The sequence below is a fragment of the Lissotriton helveticus genome, chromosome 10 (assembly GCF_964261635.1).
Source record: "Lissotriton helveticus chromosome 10, aLisHel1.1, whole genome shotgun sequence".
In the NCBI taxonomy this organism is placed as follows: Eukaryota; Metazoa; Chordata; class Amphibia; order Caudata; family Salamandridae; genus Lissotriton; species Lissotriton helveticus.
The window spans coordinates 1,147,912,931-1,147,935,073 of record NC_136071.1 but is presented as its reverse complement, the minus strand read 5'-3'; the positions used below and the strand labels follow the sequence as shown (position 1 = coordinate 1,147,935,073).

Here is a 22,143-nt window from a genome sequence, read left to right as displayed (position 1 = left end):
ACAGCTGTTGTGGGATTTTGCCTTTTTGAGCCAGTCATGCAGATAAGGGAAGACATGAATGTGCTGTCCCCTCAAATGGGCTGCAAGGCACTTGGTGAAAACTCTGGGTGCTGTGATGACCCCAAATGTTAGAACTTTGAATTGGTATTGCTGACTATCTTCCAGAAACCCGAGATATCTCCTGTAAATGGGAACGTGGAAGTAGGCGTACTTTAGATCTAGAGTGGAGAGAAAGACTCCTGCTGAAGAAGTGGAAGCACTTGTTGTAAAGTGACCATGTGGAAGTGGTCTGATTGGATGTCGAAGTTGAGAGGTCTGAGGTTCAGTATTGGCCTGAGAGAGCCGTAATTTTTTTAAATTAGAAAGTAGAGGGAATAGACCCCTGTGCCTTGATGAGCCAAGGGAACTGGCTCTATTGCATGTTTTTGGTAATAGTACAAGAACCTCTTGAGAAGAGTCAGGTGTTCTGCTTACACTGAATGCGGTTTGGGAGGAATGTTGGGAGGGGTAGATGCGAGTTCCAGGCAATAACCATACTGGATAATTGGTCTTACCCACTGGTCTGTTGTGGTGGAATTCCAGACAGGCAGGAACTGTGAGACGTCCCTTCGAAAGGAGAAGGATGATCGGGGAAGTCACCGTTTGGTATTAGGGGGGCTGCTGGTGCGATTACCCCTGCCTCTGCCCTGGTTGTTCCCCCTGTAACCTCCTCTAGAGTACCCTCTGGAAAAGGAGCCCTGGTTGGGACTTTTGTAGGATGAGGACGGATGTTCCGGTGTATTTGTTTTTGAGACTGCTCTATAGAACAAACGTTGAAAAGAGACTCTCATCCTTTATCTTTTCCAAAGATGTGTCCACTGCAGGGCCAAAGAGGTGCTCATGGTCAAAAGGCTGATTAAGGATACCGTTTTGTACTTCTTGTTTAAAGCCAGATATCCTGAGCCAGGCATGTCTGCGTAGTAAAATACTTGTATTTACTGCGCGGGACACGGTGCCTGCTGCGTCAAGCTCGCATTTGATGGATGCGTTAGTGATCAGTTTGCCTCCCTGTAGAAGGGCATTGGCTTTATATTGTTGAGGTAGGTGTTTAATGAGCTTTTCTAGCTCATCATAGTGAGCCCCGTCATACCTCAGCCAGGAGAGCTTGCTTGATGGCTATTTTCCAATAGTTTGCAGCTTGAGACGCCATACGGTTTCCTGATGCGTCTAATAATTTAGATGGTCAGAATTTGCTCTTTTGCGTGCATTGGCTATGACCAGTTAATCTAAAGGAAGTTTACCCTTGATGTATATGGGGTCAGTGGGAGCCGCCTTGCATTTCTTATCTATTCTGGGGTTAAGAACCCTAGCTCTAACCGGGTCTTTGAACACTTCAGGAGCGTGTCTAAGAAGACCTTTTAGTATTGGCAAGACATGAGATGATTTTTGTGGCTGGTCAAAGGTTTCTAGAAAAAAATAGCCTTCCACAGGGTCTGAGTGTAGTTTGACTTCATGGTATGTTGCGGCCCTATTTATTAGTTGGGCAAAACCCACATGGTCATCTGGCGGAGATGGTTTTGAGGGGTAGAAATCCGGATTATGTAAATCACAATCCATATTACAGTCAAGCCACGGGTCTGGATCCTGTGGTGGCTCATCAGGATCCTCAGTGGCTAATGGTATTATATTTCATCTTCTTGCCCATCCCCATGTGCATCGTCACTATCCTCTGATTTTGGAGAATGTGCTGGTGAAATCAGTATATTAGGGTTAATTGGTGGAGGGGGTGAAGGTGGTGGTGAAGTATTAGTGGCCGTGGGTATTTTCTTTAGAGGAACCGGTGCATGTGGTAAATGTTCTGGCTTCCTCTTTACAGGTAGCGTAGTAGCTATATGACCAGTCTTTGGATGAATTAAGATGGTGGTTTGCTTCGAATCTGGGAGAAAAAGGTCTTTGGAATCGATAGTTTTCTTTGGTGTGGAAGATTTCTCTTTCGAAACTGGTCTTGGCCGTTTAGCGACAGTGTCTGGTATAGAAGCTTTTACTGGCTCCGAGACCTTTGGTGCAGGTTGTTTCGGTTCCGGAGGTTTCTGTTTGGGAGGCTTAGTTATGGAAGGCTTCTCCTTAGATGTTTTCGGCTCCGAGGTCTTCGGTGCAGAAGTCTTATCCGGCTGCTTTGGTGCGGAGGGGTCTTTTGGCGCTTTCGGTGCCAAATGTTTTTCCGGTGCCCATGGAGGGGAGTGCGGCATCTCTGGAGACTTAGTTTTCGGTGCCAAAGATGGTTTTTCAGGGCCGGGTGGCTGGCTAGTCGGAGCCGGAAGGCTTTTCTTTGTCCTTCGGAGCCGGAGGCGGGGCGCTCGAAGTCTTTGTTCGGTGTGGACCTGAGCCCGGAGGCGAAGGTGTCACCGGAGCCTTTGGCTTGGGATTGGGTGGGGCAAGGGTTTCGGTACTCACGGCCCGTTGAGCTGGGATGACGTCATCTTCAGTGTCTGAGTCGTCTGAGACCTGGATGGAAGATGTCCAGAATGGAGCCTGTGCCTCAGGACATCTCGTGGCGTCGAGCCAGACGATCCCAATGGTCTTCTTGGACTTTAAGAATAGACTAGCCTCACAGTTGTCCTCTCGATGTTCTGGAGAGAGGCACAGATTACAAACAGAATGGGGGTCAGATCGCGGGAACTTAGCACCACACTGGGGAAATTTTGGGAGTCCGTTCCATTTACATCTGTCGTTACCGGTGCGGGTAGGCCCAGCGGCCCGTGTCGAAGTTAGCAAGTTTTCAAAGCGGTTTGAAGTTTGTCGAGCTTAATTTTGTGGTCTAACCCTTAATTAAAAGTAAGAGGCTATAAGATCTGAAACAGACCCAGTTTTAGATGCTGAGAGCATTACATGGTGGCACTGAAATCTCAAGGTCATTGGGGTATACTCCCTTTAACACTGTCTAAGGTAAGGATACATTCTGGCACAGTTTGGGAAAAGTTCATGATATGTGGCAGTTCTTAGCAAATCAAAACTTTCGGAGCCCATACCCGCTTTACTTCGCATTCCATTTGATTGGTCTGTAGGAATTCTGACAGCCCAACACTAAACTGTACTTCCAAATTGTATGCCACATTTTGTGCAAATTCCTTAACCTTGAGAAAGCAGGATTTTGAAACAAGATTACAGTTGGGTCAGTCCTTAGGAGCCTTCAAAATTCAAAGGCAGGTACGCAATCCTTTGCTATTTCAGGGGCAGAGGCAATAATTCATCAGACAAACTACTACGGCAAGCTCACTGCAATGGCAAGGATCTACTTTTTCGACTTTGATTTTCAAGGTGTAGTGAGGATAAATAGTGAAGGTTTAAAATTGGCGGGTGGCATTTAGAGCACAACTAGTTCAGGCAGTATATGCATTACACATAAATATAGTGTTAAAGCACTATTACGGTTTTAAAATAATAACCCTTATAAATATTAAGCATATATGCTCATTAATTTTAAGAAGTTGTTAGGCATTATCTTACGAAGCATTCCGTAGTTCGCAGGGAGGTTAAAGGATTATGCAGGAAACGAGGGTTATAATCACAGCTGTAGTAGGTGCCTGCTCAGGAAAGGGCAAGTTGTGTGTCTTGCTATATAGTAGTTTCTTACAAGAGTTCATGGCCTTTATAATGAGTGCCGCAAAGTTGTGGTGCTCTGCATGATGGTGCTCACTTAATGAGCAGTGCATACAAGGGCCTTTGATTGTCAAGGCAGCATTTAGGACATGCAAGCTCTTCAGAAGCTCTTGCTGCTAAAGGGCAGCTTGGTTAGTTGCAGACACAGACAGCAGCTTTGCTGGAGCTACACGGTCATTGATAGGGATCATGATTGTACTCTCATCTTCTCTGCAGTTTCATACTACTGTATTAGGCTGCACGCTCACAACTGCCGCTTGGTTCGTTAGTTGTGGGGGCTTACAGTTGTCCACCATAGGGGTGCTTCTTACAGAGTCACATGTTTACCTCACACTTAATGTTCCATTATTAGCTTGGCTAGTGGAGTCAGGCTGGGCAGTAGAGCACTGCCTCCAATCTCTGTCTCAGTTTACAGAACCAAGTACCTCACAGCAGTACATTCAACTGGAGCTCAGGCTCTGGCAGTGCAAGGCAGTGTTGAGCATTTAGGGCAGCCGAGCTCACAGGGATCAGCAACTGATCTCAGCAGCTCAATTGATCAAGCCATTACCCCCTGAAATCACCCGGTTTTCTTTCTTCCCTACATAGAGCTTTAGGTAAAAAGGGTAAATACTGGTGCAACTACAGGATGCAGTCCTGGTGGCAGCTGCCTCAGGCCAATGTCTAATCAGGTTAGATCCTTATACCCTTGGGAGAATTGATTAACAAGTAATGCGCATTTGCTTTTCAGTTGGCCATAGCTCCATGGCAACCATTCTTTTTTGTGGATTTCAGGTTTCTGGTCAACCCAGGACAAGGCAGCAGGCAACACTTAATTCCACAGATTTAAATTTGAGGGTGAGGGGGTGATGAATTGGGTGTACTAACGGTGGAGGCTACATACACCTTTGGTTAACCCTGAACCTCTGAGCCACAGATCCTATGTCCCCCAAAAATCTTCTTTGTGGTGGAGTGGAGATGGGTCCAGGTTCCACCCTTTCCGCACTCACTATGTTCAAATCTCACTCTAAGGGGAATCTGTCATCTACCTTCTACTATCATTTCTATTAGATGTGTGCACCCTCCCACACACGGTTAAACTCATGCACCTCGAAGTTGTCACAATATGCGCTGATCATGTATGTGGATCAATCTTGGCAGAAAAAGGATTACATTTGCTTTTGAGGGCAGTATTAGTCCCTCTATTAACACTCCACTTTCCCATTCCTCCTTAAGGTAAGAGGATGCTTCTCCTCTAAATATTTGTTCTGTAACATGGAAGGAGTAGTTTATTACCTGTAACTCCAGTTCTGTAGTAGAGGCATCTCTGTTATAGTCATAATCTAGTGAATAGTCCCGCCCATGTGCGTGGACCCGGGAGCAATTGAAAGGGTCTCTTAAGTGGTCTTCTTCTGCAGTCCTGCATAGACACTTAAGAGAAAATCAAAGACAAATAATGCAGCCTAAAACTACAAGGCTACACTGGCCATTGCTTCATCTTGAAGTGAAAAAGATAGCCAACTAATATGTTATACACTTTGTGAAGTTTCACACCTAGAGAAACTCCTTCACAAAAATCCCTTGTCATGATAGAAAGGAAGGGTTGGACAGACAAGCCCCATAGGCTACCATTATATGTCTGGAAAAGGGACTCTCCAGAGACCCTTGGTATCCCAGGATGCACAGCCAAAGGCCTTTCACTTTCAGTTCACTTTCAGTTCTTTTTGAAGGTGTATAAAGCTAGGCTTGTCCCTCAGGCTTGAGAGGTAAGGCACAACCAGGAATGTCGCCTCAGGTTAATGCCATGGCAGTACCCATGCGCGGCCAGGAGAGAGGCATCCGCCGCAGAACTGATGACCTGATTGGAGAACATCATGCCCTCATTCAGAATCTCCTGGAAGTCTTCCCCCCTGTCTCCCGGGAGGAGCTCAATGAATTGTTGCAGGGACTCCCACAACGAGCAATCATATCTGCCCAAAAGCACTGATGCACTAGCTGCCTTCATCGAAGTGGCAGCCGTACTACAGACTTTCCTTCCTGCCGAATCCATGTGTCTGCTCTCTTTTTCCGGAGGGACCGTAGACGGGGCAGTAGAGTGCTGTTTCTTGGCCGCTGTCACAATGACAGAATCCGGTCCAGGATCTGCTCTCAAAAATGCTGAATCAGAATCCGGGGGGCCTGTACTTCTTTTGAAGTCTTGATGGCGCCGACTTCATCAAGGCCGGCATCAGAAACAGCTCCATGGCCGGTTCTTCCAGTCCTGGCACCAAAGGTAGCAAGGGGCAAGAGAGGTGCCTGTATTGCAACGTTTGAAAGATTACGGAAGTGGTAGGGGTGGGCACAGTCAATGTGATCCCCAACTTCGCTGCCCCCCTCAGCAGCACATCTTGGAAAGTCACAATGTCATCCACTGGGGACACTCGTTGGAGGAGAGTCCAACAAAGTGGGAGAATATCTCCAGTCACTGGATGAGTCCGTATACCTGGACCGAGAGCGATGCCTCCCTCTGGATCTTGACCTTGGCTTTCTGGGCCTTGCAGGGACCACCGGCCCCAGGGGCTGCGGAAGCGGAACAGGCAGTGCCAGAACCACAGGGCACGGCTGTGGAGGCCGAGGCAGTGGTGGCAGAGGAGGAGGCGGAGGAAGCTATGGAAGAGGAGGAGGAGTAGGAGTCCTGGGCCTTGAGGGCGAGTAGGTCCGGGAGTAATCAGAGTCCGATGACCTAAGGACTCTTCTCTTCTTGCGAGCAGGTCTCGGGGAGGACACTCTGGAGGCCGACCTCTCAACACGAGCGCCGGCGCGATCGGTAACTCGCTGATGACGATGAGACACTCACCACAGAGGCACTAGACACCGTTCTAGCCCTCGACTTCCTTTTAGACATCAACTTTACTCCCCTCGACTTCTCTCCTCTGCGTCAATCTCTTTGACATCTCTTCTCGACGTCTACCTCCCCAACGTCGATGAACTCCCCGACGTAGAGTGTCTTCGCCTCGACGGCGATCTTTCCCTCCTAGACGTCGATCTTCGCGTCGGCGGCGAACGGCGGTGTCGCCTCAACGGCGAGCGCCTGCCTCTTCGGGATTCATCACGACGTCAATGGTGTGTCGACACCGGTGAACTCCTGGACGTCCTACCCCTCGACGCCGAAAGGCGACGTCGCTTCCACCCAGAGGCCTGGGTCGACGTGGAGCAGATGGTAGCAATTCCTCTCGACGCCGAAGCCATCGACGTCGACCGGGATCGGTGCCTTTTCTGGGCCTTTACTTGACTGGGGAGCCCCCCCAGAGGCCGATACACAGGCAGAGGATGAAGATAGAGTCCCTCCATGCCCAGAAGTCCCACCTGCTTCTTGATGTCTCCTCTGCTCCAGGCCTTGGAGACGAATCTTTTCCCTGTCACGCAGGGTCCTCCTGGAGAAAGAGTGACAAATATCACAGGAGTCAGAAACATGGCTAGAAGGGAGACAGAGTATACACACTCTGTGAGGGCCAGATTAGCCTTCTTCCTACCACACTCAGGGCACTTGTCGAATAAAGCTGGCATTTCGACAATATAGAGGTGGCAAAACTGGTCAAAACACAGCAACTGGAAGAGGATGACCCCAGACGTCGAGTGAAACTCAAAACACTGGAAAAGTTCCAAAAATTGAAGAGATAGCCAAAAAGGTAGAGCTCAATGCTCCAGGGTCCTGCTAGCAGAGCCGTAAAAAAGAACTGAAAGGCCGTTGGCTGTGCATCCTGGGATACGGAGGGTCTCTGGAGAGTTCCTTAAAGGCACGGTATCCCTTTCCCAGACAAATAATGGCAACCCTTCCTCTCTATCACGACAAGGGATTTTTGTGAAGGGGAGTTTCTCTAGGTGTGAAACTTTACAAAGTTTATAAAATGTAATATTATTTGGCTATCTTTTTCACTTCAAGATGAAGTGCTGGCCAGTGTAGCCTTGTAGTTTTAGGCTGCATTATTTGTCTTTGATTTTCTCTTAAGTGTCTATGCAGGACTGCAGAAGAAGACAACTTAAGACTATTTCGATTGCTCCGGGGTCCACGCACATGGGCGGGACTATTCACTAGATTATGACTATACACAGAGATCCCCTACTACAGAACTAGCAAACCCTTGCCTCATGTAATCATGCTCACAACTAAATATTTCAGGCACTGCAGTCAATAAGATTACTGAAATCCACAGATCCATTCCGGACATGCAGACACTGAAAGATGAATAAAAAGATGCTCCCTAATTCAATTAGATTTGAAAAATGTTCATGTTTACACTTGGAACTGTAAATTTAATTTGGGATTACTGAAAATATATATACAATTAACACACTGATGACTGTCGGATAATTTTTAAAGATGATATGAAACTGCTGAATTGAATTAGAACAAGCTATCAAAAGGGCCTATTCAGAGAACAACCCACCCCTCGTGCTACGTTTTGTCTAATTTCATTTAGAGCATTTTGCTGTAGTGGGAAGCAAATATTCTTGTAAGACTTAACACTGGAAACACTACTTTTACTTCAACACAAATATCTGTCCTACTCTTGAACAGTTTGCACAAAATCTGAAAAACAATCTATAAGCTGGACATATGAATCTGTGCGGCATTTACACTTGACAGTACAACCTTAACATACAAAAGATATGCTATTGCCAAAACTAACATGTGACTATATCCTATTTATTTATAAACGCCCTCAACATTGGAAATAATGCCTACTACGATATGTAGAACTGCACATGTGATTTATGGCACTGTCTTTCCATATCTAGTGGCTCCCAAAAACCTTAGGGCTATGAACACTAAGAGGATCATGAGTTTTTTTTTTGTTTTTTTTTTTTTTAAATGGTCCACAATTGGAAATTACTTTCTATGAAGGAGTAATATGGTTGACCGGCTGGAGTCCATAAATGCCATCTCTTAAGACTTCAATGATATTTGCTCTCCTACAGATAATGCATCTCTTACAAATATTTCGCTGCTCGGGTACTAAATGCACTAGAAGTCTGTGGTATAGCTTAGTGTCACTAAGAGCCTGGTGTGAAGCTGCAATTGGCCATGCTGTTACAAGGCCCCAAAACCTTCACACAAATCAGTCTTGGTCCCATTAATTTCAATACTTTTTAGCCTGCATGGATGTGGGTACCCAATAAGTATATTATCGTGCACTGGAGAATCTAGTCAGAAATTCTTAGTTTCAACATTGTGAAAAACATGTAACTGTGGTCTTTTCCATTACTGCCAGCCATCTGAGACTGTCCTTACAGGTTTTTCCTTTTTTTGTTTTACTGAAAGCTTGTTTTCTTATTCTATTGAGGTTCTTGCAAGTAGACACTTACAGAAATTCAGTCTTTTATTCCAGAATACAACAGACATAAGCCAGGCCATGTCACAGTTTGGAGCCCAAGTCAAGGAAAGCTCAGGCGGATGAGGGTCAAAAGCAACCGTATCTTATTTTTTTAATAAACTGATTATCCATGTCAACGTCTTACTTCATTTCTTTATCTCAAGTTCATAGAATGTTTTTAGAATTAGAATGTAGCTGTTCTGGGTTTAACCTCTACCACTGACCCGGAGCATCTTATTTTGCTCCTACAGCAGTCATTGTCAGACACTTTTTTTTTTAAAGTTAAACCGCTTTATTGGAACAAAGACCAACATTTCTGAAAAGACACCTGTAAATGTTACATGCATCAATTAACTCAATTCAATATACAGACCTATGAGAAAAATCAAAAATTTTTATTTACTAAAACTGAAATGAAACATTAACGACATCCAGTAAACACATCTGTAAAGCAGGTCAGTGTCATATTCCTTGATGCTGCGCATCATGGCAAAGATAAGAAATCAAACAAATTAAATAAATATAAATGCAACTTCTTTTCCTCAACTGAGATCTTAACAATTGAATCTCCAACAGTTGCAGTGTTTTTACACCGTCTTATGGGGATTTTAAATAGGATTTAGCTCTTTTTTTTTTAAACAGCCTGCCTTTCACTCTAAGGCAGTAGAAAATAAAGATACTGATTATTTTTATAATTACTTAAGATTTAAACATGCCAAATATTTTTTTTGTCTTAGTTCATTATCAATAGCTACATTATTATTATCTATTCGAAACGTTAGGTCAATGGACCATACTTTTATATTTTTTCACGTGTATGTATAAATTAGTTATTGGGGGGCCTGCTTCTGTTCGTGACAGAAAATTAATATGTGAAAAATAATACGTGAATAATCCTCTACCCATAAAGATTAGTCTTTAGCAACTGGTGGGTGATTCTTAAATTTACTAATGGGATGAAGTAAAAGGCAGATACTGAGAGCCAAAAGCAGAAACATTAAAACCTAAAAATCCCAGAACGATCCACACTATGCAGTGCATGCAGATTTTGGATTTCACATTTTTGGGTGAAGTCACATACCAGTCTAACTCTATTGAAACACGGACTCGTACAGGTTACACATCACATTTTCGGGTTTAACAGAAGAAAACATGCAATACACACTGTTCATATATAAAATGTACATAAACATTTCAAATAAATTCAGGCACAATCAAGTTAAATTGTAGTGTGAAGCTCAGAATGTTCTTTTCTGCCAGCCAGTATGCAAAACTATTGAAAGGTGCCAGATAAAATTGAAAGTCAATTCAAGGCTATAACAATTCAATCTTTAGCCTTTCTCTTTGCACATACCTTTAAGCGGGTCATCTGCCCCACTAGCTAAAGCATCAGAGACAGGAGCGCTGACGTTTTTATCAGGGCCTTTTTAGGTTTTTAGAGGTCATAAACCTTTGAAAAGAGAGCTATCTCTTTGGTTTACAAACAGCTGCCAAAGCACAATTAACTATAGCTGCACTGCGAAGAGTTCTGTAACAGCACAGTTGGCAGTGTTTCAGTTGAAGCATTAAAATTTGTTTTCTGCAGCCAAGTTAGTAAAAGTTACATTCTGATTTAAGGCCCAGATAACCACCTGATCGACAGCACTACTATATGCCTTTTTTGATTGTGGTTTGCAACCTGAATTTCATAATTCCTGTATGAAACTCAAAACTGTCCCCCAAGACCTGCTCCACTCATGGCCGCTAAACAGTTACAATCAACAATTAATCTTTGCATTGGCAGGCCCCAGGGGCTGTCAATCGTCAACACCCAAATTCCCGCTTACATGGGAAAGACCCGTTTGGTTTACCTGGACTGTGCATCTTCTCCTGTTCACTTGGTCTCCCACCATGACTTTTCCACAGCCGATGTCTTTTAGGTGGGGAGGGGAAGGGAGGGGGGGGTTAATCCAATTCTATGGGGTAAACTCTTTAGAAATACAAGAATGAGATAAAAAAAAAAAATCAGGCACTTGCCTGTGAAGATCTAAAATCCTGGCCACTACCGGTCTTTACTTTGTACTCACTATTCTGCCTTGTGTTGCTTCTCCCAGGAGCCCTCCAAAAGTGATTACAGGAGACATACAGGCACAGTACAGGAAAAGTATCGAGGCCAGGCACTGCAGGCTTAATGCATCCTTGAAGTCACTCAAGAAAAAAGGTGCTTTCCTTTTGATGTCAAGGATCAAACCACCAAAAAGCCTAGATAGGTGAGATGAGACTCGTCAAACTGTACACTGTAGGAGCCCAAATTCTGTACACAAATAAGTCCTGCATAAAGCTTCCAACGAATGATACACTAGACATCACGATACTATATTAACACTCATAAAACATTTTAAAATTAAATAGGAACTTAAAGTAAAAGCATTCAGTGCAATTTGCTAACAGTAAGACATTGGCAATTTTGTTTAAATCACATTTTAAAATGTCAGTCCTCAAAGAAACAAAGGCAAAGTGTTAACACTGTTGTGTAATGCAAGCAAGCCCAATGGACAGGACCAAGATGTGGTGGAACCGGAAATGGCTTCTTAAAAAGCTGCTAAATTTTACAGTGCGAATATTCATTCAACAATATGCATCCTTCCAAACACTCACCCATACACTTGTGTATCCTGCAAACCACCTCTGTTAGGGGAGCATTCAGCAAGATGGGACACTGAATGACATATGACCAACCCAAAAGAAGTGTTAAGGGATTTCCATGTTCCTTTCAAACTGTAATGCGGAGATGGGCATTGAGTAAGAAAGCAGAGCTACGTGAATATCACGGCCACATAATTACCAGAATTGGACTCCTAAGAATCCTTCTAAAGTGCAATGAGAAAGTAAAACACACATTTCGTACCTCTGTGCTCTAAATAAACCTCCCTGGTAACGATTTGATAGCACTGAGATCTAGAAATTTGCATTCATAGCATGGATTTTTACTGTCTGGTGGTGAACAGGCTGAATTCAAGTTATTGTTCAAATGCACATATTTTGAGCAGGTGGAGCACAAGTCCCAGGGAGAGGAAAAGCCCTTCATGCTTTAGTAACAGTGCAAAAAAACTGGGTTCTGACAGGGCTCCCCACATGAACAGCCAAAGAAAGAACAGCTCATGCATGTGGCTAAGCTAGTCGTCTCTAAACGCTAGCTCATTTAATCTCCATCAGCAGTACATGCTCTAGTCTAGAGTCACCTCAAAGCCTTCCATCACATGAAACTGGACATGTGCAGAGGTTACTGTGGGAACATTAAAAAAAATGCCCCTGGCACATACAGCTGCATCAAGCAATATTTGATTTTGCGAGGCAATGTTGTTCATTCATTGTTGTGGTAACTCTGAAGGTGATGAACACAACTCACCCAATTTAAAAGGTTCCTAGTGCTTCAATGTAAGCTTAGCTTATATATATTTACCATAATTGATATAGTCAGATTTTGGTTGGTAGGGCAGACGTTGTGGAGGCCTTTACAGCCCTCTGGAATTAACTTTGATTCCCTCTAGGCTAAACCTGCACTATCTTAGCCTGCACTGGCTATTTTTATTTTTTTATTTTTTTTAACAAAGCATCTACATTTTATTTTTGGTCTACTTCAAACATGACAGATTAAGAGTGTGTTCGGCTCTCAATAGCCAGTCTACTCTTACTGTCTGGGGACATCCAAAAAGTTTGAAATGTAAACATATTCATCCAGTTACACATGGATTGTTTTTGTTTTTAAATCTGCAAAAAAATCTACTGTGAAGATTTGCAGCAAGTTGGAAATACGCAGAGATGTACTTTTGCTAAATCTTTCATCAGAAGATTAAAGTACAGATTCATAGACAGCTTTGGGACAAATACTTTAACTGTTGTGCCATCAATCACCCATGCAATCTCCCAATGATCAAACTAAAATGAATTTCATTTCCATACAGATTCGACAAATGGTGCTAAAATTAACCAATCAAAATGTGTATTTCCTATTAAGCAAGTAACTGCAAAGGAGCTACAGCTCCTCTATTATGTTACTATATATGCATGTATGCACAGGTTTCCTGATCAAAGCCCAGCAGGGCCTAAATGGAGAAGAGAAGGCATAAAAGGAGGAGCGAGGGGCTAACCTTGGTGGAAAAGTGACAAAGCAAGAGGTTTTGGCCATCAGGTGTCACTACAAATCAAGAAAGCTAGGTGCTTATGAGAAAAGACTTCAGAGGGATATTCTTTCCACATCAATATCTAAGATTTACCAGCTTTTTAAGAAACAGTGTCCAGTATCCCATTAAGTGGTGTTAGTTTGACACGATGTGAATGTAAAGCAGGCATAAGAAAAATTACTACAACATGTTTAAACAGCATACATTATAACAAATTGACTATTTCTATAAAAGATTAAGCATGCATTACAATTCTTTCCCTTCTAAAATAGCTTGGATTGTTAAAAATATACAAATTAAAGCAGCAGCACTAGTGAACTGTTAAGGGTGTAACCGTAAAGCCCAGATAAACTTTAAGGGTTACACCCTCTTTCGATGCTTTAACAAAAGGTTGTGTAACAGAAAAATACCACCATGAAGCATTTGGAGACCTTAACTGGAGTTTGGAGGAGAGGGCACTATCAACAAGTGGTGGATGTCTCGTCCGCAGTATTCAGAGTGCTAGTGACTATAATGCACCTGTAATATAGTGTCCGGAACATCTGCCATGTTTCTGACAAAGTACCATGTTGAAAAACTCTAAATGTGGTCGTTAAACTACTAAAAACAAACATCCTGCTATCAGTGGTTTAAAAAAAGTATGCCCTGGAACTGCAATAAAACAGCAAGTTTCACCTCCATGCTTAATATGAGTGAGGATCCCATAGGCACCAGAGCCAGCTTCTCTAGGATTTTGCTTATAGACAATTGTCAGTCTTTTGAGGAATTCTCTCTATAAAGCGAGATGTACTGTGTGATTAGCCAATGAGGTTTGTGAAGCTCTCCGAATTAGGTCTATCCAAGGTCATACTTTTTTGCGATTCCACGTTTTTTCTTTAAAAACACAGTATTTACACATACCCACGTATGGAGATGTGAGCACACATTCTCTTTTCAATGTCATTAACATAGATGGGTACAAGAGGCATTAATTCATCCTCTTACGAAAATTAAAAAAGTGCATTGTATCGAACAGGATCGATCCCCTTCTCAGTATCATTGCAATAGCCATCAGCCATTATCCAAACACAAAAAAAGAAGAAAAAAAAAAAAGATACAGAAAGGTATGGAAAATGCTACTTACCAGTATGCATCTGTTCTTGGCATGTAGAGCTGCAGAGTTGTACACTTAGCATTAGATCGCCACCTAGTGTTGGGCTCGGATGATTGCAGGTTGTTGTTGTCTTGGAAGAAGTCTTTGTAGTCACGAGATAGGTGACTCCTCCCTTGGACAATACTGCGCAAGGGCATCAGCTCCATCCTTAGATTGTTTTTCACCATGATGGGAAATGATGGAGTTAGTATAAGTAAAGAAAAAAGGATGTCCATGCGTGTGCATCTAAGTAAGATGAAAACTGGAACGGATACTAGTCCCGGGGAGGCGGGAGGGCGTGTACAACTCTGCAGCTCTACATGCCAAGAACAGATGCATACTGGTAAGTAGCATTTTCCGTTCGAGGCATATGAGCTGCAGATTGTACACTTAGCATTGATTGTACAGCAGTGTCTCCCCTAGCGTTAATCGCTTGTATCCGTTGCAGTGGTTTGAAAGAGAGTTTTAAGGACAGCTTGGCCTACTGCAGCTTGCTGCTTGGCTTGCACATCAATACAATAGTGTTTAGTGAAGGTGTGTGGTGTAGACCATGTTGCTGCCTTGCATATGTCCTCTAGGGGTATGTTTCCTAAGAAAGCCATAGAGGCTCCTAGCTTGCGAGTGGAGTGTGCTCTAGGAGGAACTGTTAATGTACGTTTAGCCTTTAGATAGCATATTTGTATACACTTTACAATCCACCTTTAGAGAAGGTATTGCCTTTGTGTGGAGGAGAGAAAGATACAAACATTTTTGTTTTTCTAAAAGATTTAGTTCTATCCATATAGTATACAAGAGCTCTTTTAACATCTAGAGTTTGTAAAGCCCTTTCCGCTACAGAGTCTGGGTTTTGGAAAAACACAGGTAACTCTACGGATTGATTTAAGTGAAAAGGAGTGATGACCTTTGGAAGAAATTTTGGATTAGATCTAAGAATCACTTTGTGAGGATGTATTTGAAAAAAGTGGTTCTTGTATAGTGAAAGCTTGTATCTCACTTACTCTAAGAGAGGTAATAGCAACGAGGAAAGCTGTTTTCCATGTTAGGAATTGCAGTTCACATTTATGTAGAGGCTCGAAAAGGGGTCCCATGAGTCTTGTAGGGACAATATTCAGGTTCCACACAGGAGAAGGTGGCAACCTGGGTGGGATTATTCTTTTTAATCCTTCCATGAATGCTTTGATTGCAGGCACTCTGAAGAGAGACAGATGTTGTCTGTTTTGTAAATACGCTGCAATTGCTGCAAGGTGCAGGCGTATGGAAGAATATGCTAAATTAGACCTTTGTAGATGTAAAAGGTAACAAATGATATTCTGGATGGAAGCATCCAGGGGATCAATTTGATTGTTTCTGCAATATATTGCGAATCTTTTCCATTTAGCGGCATAACACGCTTTGGTAGTGGGTTTCCTAGCCTCTTTAATGATATTCATACAGTCTGGAGGTAGGTTTAGATAACCAAACTCTAAGACTTCAGGAGCCAGATCACTAAATTCAGTTGTTTTGGGTCTGGGTGTCTGATTTCTCCATGGTTTTGTGTTAACAGGGAGGGTGTCAGCTGTAACTTTTGATGTGGAACCAGAGAGATCCAGCAGTGCGGTGGACCACGGTTGGCGTGCCCATGTGGGAGCTACCAGGATCAGTTTGAGAGACTGTTGTCTGAGCTTGCGCACTACTAATGGAATCAGTGGGAGAGGCGGAAAAGCATATTCAAATCTGCCTGACCAGTTCATCCATATCGCATTGCCCTTGGACAATGGGTGTGGAAACCTGGCAGCGAAGGTTGGGCATTTTGCATTTTCGTGGGTGGCAAACAGATCTAGGTGTGGGTGACCCCACCTCTGGAAGAATGGCTGAAGAACTTGTGGATGTAGTTCCCATTCGTGAATCTGTTGTGACTGTCGACTTAACAGATCTGCTATCGGATTGTGAACTCCTGAAAGGTGTTCTGCCAGCAGATGTATATTTTGAGGAATGGCCGATCTCCAAATGTTCTGTGCAAGCTGGGACAGTTGCAGAGAGTGTGTCCCCCCCCGTTTTTGTATATAGTACATGGCTGTCATATTGTCCGTCCGGATTAAGACAGCTTTGTTTTGTACTTGTAGTTGAAAAGTCTTGAGTGCTAAGAATATGGCTAGCAGCTCTAGATGGTTGATATGGAACAGTTTTTGTTGATTGTTCCATTGACCTGGAGTTGTATGATGTAAGAGATGGGCTCCCTATCCTGTGAGATGAGTCTGTTGTGAGCACTAACTGTGGAACAGGTTCGAGGAACGGTCGCCCCTTTGTCAAGTTTTTGGTGTTCCACCACTGCAGAGAGCGTTGCGTGCGGCTGTCTACCAACACCAGGTCTGTTAGTTGGCCTTGAGCCTGGTTCCATGGTTGTGCTAGGCACTCTTGTAACGCGCGTATTTGCAATCTTGCGTGTGGTACTATGAAGATGCAAGATGCCATCATGCCTATTAGTCTCATGAACACTCTGGCTTGCAGAGATTGTTGTTGTTGGAAGACTGACTAAGGCTTGAATGCTCTGTATCGTTGCTGGACTGGGATACGCTAGAGCTGTAGATGTGTCTATTGTAGCCCCTAGATACTGGTGTACATGAGAAGGCTGCAGGTGCGACTTGGTGTAGTTGATAGTGAACCCCAAGTTGTGCAGCGTTTGAATTGTTTGATGTGAGTGTTGGACACATTGATTGAATGACTTGGCTTTTATGAGCCAATTGTCCAGATAAGGGAAGACATGTATTTGCTGCCTTCTGAGATGTGCTGCTACTACTGCCAAGCACTTTGTAAACACGCGTGGTGCTGTTACCCCAAATGGAAGGACTTTGAACTGATAGTGTTGTCCTTGTATCATAAACCTTAGGTACTTCCTGTGAGCAGGGTGTATAGGAATGTGAAAGTAGGCGTCTTTTAGGTCTAGTGTTGAAAGGAAATCGCTTTATTGCAGTAGTGGGAGCACTTGTAGCAGAGTGATCATATGAAAGTGATCTGATTGTATGTACTGATTGAGGGGCATGAGGTCGGGAATTGGTCTTAGTGTCCTGTCCTTTTTGGGAATTAGAAAATACAGAGAGTAAACCCCTGTTCTTCTAAAGGAACTAATTGAATGGCATCCTTTTGTAAAAGTGACAGAACTTCATGTTGGAGCAGTCAGGTGGTCTGTGGACATTGGACGCTGCCTGGGAGGTATGTGTGGAGGGGTTGCTGCAAGTTCTAGGCAGTAGCCATGTTGGATAATCTGTCTCACCCACTTGTCTGTTGTAATGGAGTTCCAGACAGGCAGGAACTGTGTTAATCCGCCCCCTACAGGAGTGGAATTCTGTTGGGGGAGCAGAGGGAAGTCACTGTCTTGTGGCGGAAGAGGATCGATTGCTGTTACCGCGACCTCTTCCTTTGTTATTATTGCCTCTATATCCTCCTCTAAAATATCCGTTGTTAGAGGATGTTTGTGTGTGAGATTTGAAAGCTGCTGTAGTGTTTGCTCCAGTTTGGAGCCTCCTCTGTAGAAGGAGCGACGAAAGGAACCTCTAGCTGGTGTGGACTGTAAAGCCCCATAGACTTGGCGGTGTCCGTATCTTTCTTCATCTTTGAGTGCTGTGTCCACTTCTAGGCCAAATAATTGGTTCTGATTAAATGGTTGGTTTAAAATGATAGTTTGCACTTCCAGTTTAAACCCGGAAATGCGTAGCCACGCATATCTCCTAAGTATGACACTGGTATTCACAGCTCTAGATGCGGTGTCTACAGCATCTAGTGCACATTTTATTGAGGCATTTGAAATGACTTTGCATTCCTGTATGAGGTCAGTTGCCAGAGCTTTATGCTGATCTGGTAGGTGCTCAAGTAGTTTTTCTAATTGATCATAATGAGCCCTATCGTAACGAGAGAGGAGGGCTTGTGTATTAGCTATAGGCCATATGTTAGTGGCTTGTGCAGCTATTCTTTCACCTGACGCATCAATTACTTTGGATTCTTTGTCAGGTGGGGGTGCTTCGCCAAAAGTTTAAGAATTTCCCCTTTTCCTAGCATTGGACACAACTAAAGAATCTAATGGTAGGCGTCCTTTAATGTAGACTGGGTCTGTGGGTGCAGGTCTATATTTTTTCTCAATTTTGGGGTTCAACATTCTAGTGCGTACAGGGTCTTTAAATACCTCTGGAGCATGTTTGATAACCCCTTTAATCATGGGAAGAATTTGAACAGACCGTTGAGACTGTTCAAAGGTATCTAAGAGAAAATCCTCCTCAGCCTCATCAGAATGCATAGTGACTTTGTGGTAAGCAGCAGCTCTGTTTAATAAATGACCAAAACCAATGTTATCCTCTGGAGGGAAAGGTTTTGAAGGGTATAACTGCGGGTCATGAATATCAGGCGCATTTTGTGGGTTTGGCAAGTCCCATTTAACGTCATCCTCGTGGTATGGGAAAGGCCTATCTATATCATCCCCTCCACCCAGACTATATTCATCATCATCATGTTGAGGTGAATGTGATGATAAAAGTGGAGAATGTGCAGGAGAGATCTGAAGTGATATGTGAAGAGGAACAAGAGGAGGAGGTATAGGAAAGGAAAAGTGTATAGGGGGATGTTGCACAGTCCTTTTTCTTTGCAGGAACCACAGGTGTGGGCGGTGCATTTGCTGGTCTCTTTTTGTGAGGTGTAGCTTCTACATGGCCTGTTTTTGGGTCGATGTAGATCTTTTGTCCAGGATCTGGCAAGAAAAGTTCCTCCTTATGTACAACCTTCTTGGGCGCCGATTTTTTCGGTTCCAGCCGATGTTGTTTTGTGTCTTTAGCCTTGGGAGGTGTTGAAACGTCCTTTGGCGTAGTTTTCAGTGCCGAAGGTGTTGTTTTCGGCTTGGTAGGCAGGTTCGAGGGCTCGGGCACATCGGAATCAGGCCTTGTGGGCTTCGGCACTGAAGAAGGTATTTTCGGTGTGGGAGCTGGTGTCGTCGGCTTCGAGGCGTCGGATGGCTACACACTTTTAGGTTTAGAAGTGGACGGCTTCGGAGCCAGTACTTCTTTCGGTTTCGGTGCCAATACTTCTTTAGGCTTCGTGCCGAGAGGTCTTTCTGTTTCGGTGCAGAGCCATCCTTTGGTTTCGGTGCAGAGCTAGCTTTGGGTTTCGGTGCCGATGGAAGAGGTGGAATCGGCATGTGCGGCTTGCTCGGTGCCGAGGCACTAGAAGGCTGAGTTGTTTTCTTAGGAGCCGGGCTCGAAGGCGGGGCTTTCGAAGTGGGTGTTCGGTCTCGACTGGGCCCAGCGGGCGGAGTGCTGACCTTTGCCTTCGGTTTGGGAACTGTATGTGGTGCAGGGGCAGTAGTACTCACGCGCTGACCCGATGGAATGGAGTCATCCGAGTCGTCTGCCTCCGATACGATCTGGAGATCAGGTAAATCTTCTTCGGGAACGAGCGCGACCTCTTTATCGAAGATATCTTCCGGTTCCGGAGCTGATCTCCTCATTTCGTGTCGACGGGCCCTCCGATCCCGGAGGGTTTTCTTTGATCAGAAGGATGCACAAGCTGTGCAGGTCGATTCGTCGTGTTCTGGCGATAGACAGAAGTTGCAAACTTCGTGGTGATCGCTATGTGGAAACTTTGCTCGACATACCGGGCATCTTTTGAACGGAGTTCTGTCCATGAGGTGTAGGCCGCACAGCGTAGATAGGCCCAACAGCCCGCGTCGATGACCGGTATGGAACTGATGGCGTCGAAACTATTGTAGTCGATGTCGAAGGTAGTTTTTTGCAGTTGGAGGAAGTTTTGTGCTTTGAGGTGCTTGAAAAAGTGTTTTTCTAGCCGAAGCGGAGAAACTTTCATCCGAACCCAGTGGCGAAAAAAAACAATCTAAGGATGGAGCCGATGAACTGTATACACATTGTTTTTACTACTCGATGCCAGTTTTGGGGGGCGGGGGGGGGGTCTATTGGGGAGTTGGGGGGTAACCTAAATGAAAGAAACACAAAAAGCAGATCAGATTATCCTGCCGTACAGATGCATTGCTGTGTTCTCCATCTGTTCTGACATGCTACCACCTACTGCCGCCCGGCCTTCGGGATGTGGGCTGATGGGCTGTATGATACTCAACTGTAGAACTGAAGATTCTGGTAATTATGAATGGTACTGTCGGCATATTTGCGTTTGTGATTAAGATGAATCTGCAACAAAAATAAAGTTTAAAAAAAAAAAAAAAAAAAAAGGATGGAGCCGATGGGTTGTATGATTTTACAACGAACTCCGTTGTAACGCATGCCTTTACCACGCATGCGTTACAACGGAATACTATTTTCACGCTTTTCCTTCTCCACGTAAAAGTATGCGTGGTAAAAGCTGTCGTTGTAACCACGCATGCGTTGTAATGCATGCGTGGTTATGGTTTTCGTTGAAACGGCCTCGTTGTAGTGGCCGTTTCCCGAGCCGATGCCCATGCGCAGTATTGTCCAAGGGAGGAGGAGACACTTCTCTCTTGACTACAAAGACTTCTTCCAAGACAACAACAACCTGCAATCATCCGAGCCCAACACCAGGTGGCAATCTAATGCTAAGTGTACAATCTGCAGCTCATATGCCTGGAACACTTTTTTTTGTAATTTACATAGATCTACAGGACCACTATGGGCACTTTGGCAGTGCCTAAAGGCAGTTTAGTTAACTATGCAAACTGCAGGAGTTAATTTGCACAGCGTGCAATTATGTGAAAGGCTACCCAGATTCAGGAAGGGCAGCCGAAGGAGAAAATTACAATTATCCATTGAAAAGCACAGTCTTAAGATATTCTAAAAGGAAATAACTGGTCACGAGTCCTAATTTGAGCTGGGCGCCAGTGTCAATGTTGTCTGGCCAACACTGGTAAAAACCTCCAATCAGGCCGGGGAAAGACAGAACTTGGGCACAAGTAACCGATGCATTCGAAAACATCAGCAGACAACCAGATAGATATATATATATATATATATATATATATATATAGATATAGATATAGATATATAGATCGGATCGATTTCTGCCTTAAATAAACTGGATCTAGATGATGGAAAGCTTCAAAATTGATACACAGACTTGAAGAATACTGTAGCTTTGAAAGTGGCAAGCATACCAAGGGCAAAACGGACATTTGAATTCTGAACATACTGAAGTCTCAGTATAGGGTACAAAGTTGAGCTCATAAAGAGTTGCAGTAATCCAATCAAGTACTTTAAGGTGGACTAAATTTCCAAAAGGCGGGACTGACTATGTAGATAAAGAAGAATCTTTAGCAAATGATTCAACGTATAGAAGCAGGAAGAAGTTAGTTTTGCCAATCTGCAGTACGAGATAGCTTGATCAAACAGAACACCCAGATTAAGGAATAGGAGTCACAGGTGCATGCCAAAAGCCAGCTGATAATGCCAGAGGCCTGTTCTTGCCAGGAAAGATGAAGGTCTGTTTTATCTGGGTTTAGCTTCAAAGATATCTTATTAATCCTGTCAACCACCATCTGCATACATTCATGGAAAACAAAGCACTGAGGCAAGAACATTAAAATGGAACTAAAATATGTATGCCACCTGCAACACAAAATTGAGGCTGGCTGAGCAAATTAGTTCCACCACAGGATGAACATAAAGGTTCAAATGTTTTAGGCTTAATTTGGAGACATACAGAACTGCATACATTATTTTAAAATCTAAACTAGGGAGAAAGATAAACAGTCTGGGAGTGATCGACCAAAAAGAACTTCATCAATCCCAAAGTATTACCTTTGATGCCAGCGCCCTTGAAACATCTAATCATTTAGGCTTGACATTTAGGCTTGACACTATCTATTATGCCATGGTTGGTTTACATTCGGAGGTCAAAGCACAAAGACCAGAGTGGTCTACATGCTATGTGA

The 22,143-nt window shown here is 43.8% G+C and overlaps 1 protein-coding gene and 1 long non-coding RNA gene across 3 annotated transcripts in view; one reads left to right on the top strand and one right to left on the bottom strand.

Annotated features, from left to right (window-relative positions):
- SLC4A7 (solute carrier family 4 member 7) overlaps nt 1-22,143 on the bottom strand; it is a 441,084-nt gene that overhangs the window by 204,775 nt on the left and 214,166 nt on the right. For both annotated transcript variants that reach the window (XM_078663959.1, XM_078663958.1), the window contains one exon: nt 11,039-11,213. In XM_078663959.1, coding sequence (XP_078520085.1) covers nt 11,039-11,213 — 175 coding nt within the window. The remainder of the gene's footprint in view (nt 1-11,038; nt 11,214-22,143) is intronic.
- Nucleotides 1-22,143, top strand: part of LOC144784879 (uncharacterized) — a 334,923-nt gene that overhangs the window by 290,748 nt on the left and 22,032 nt on the right. The gene's annotated exons all lie outside the window — the stretch shown is intronic.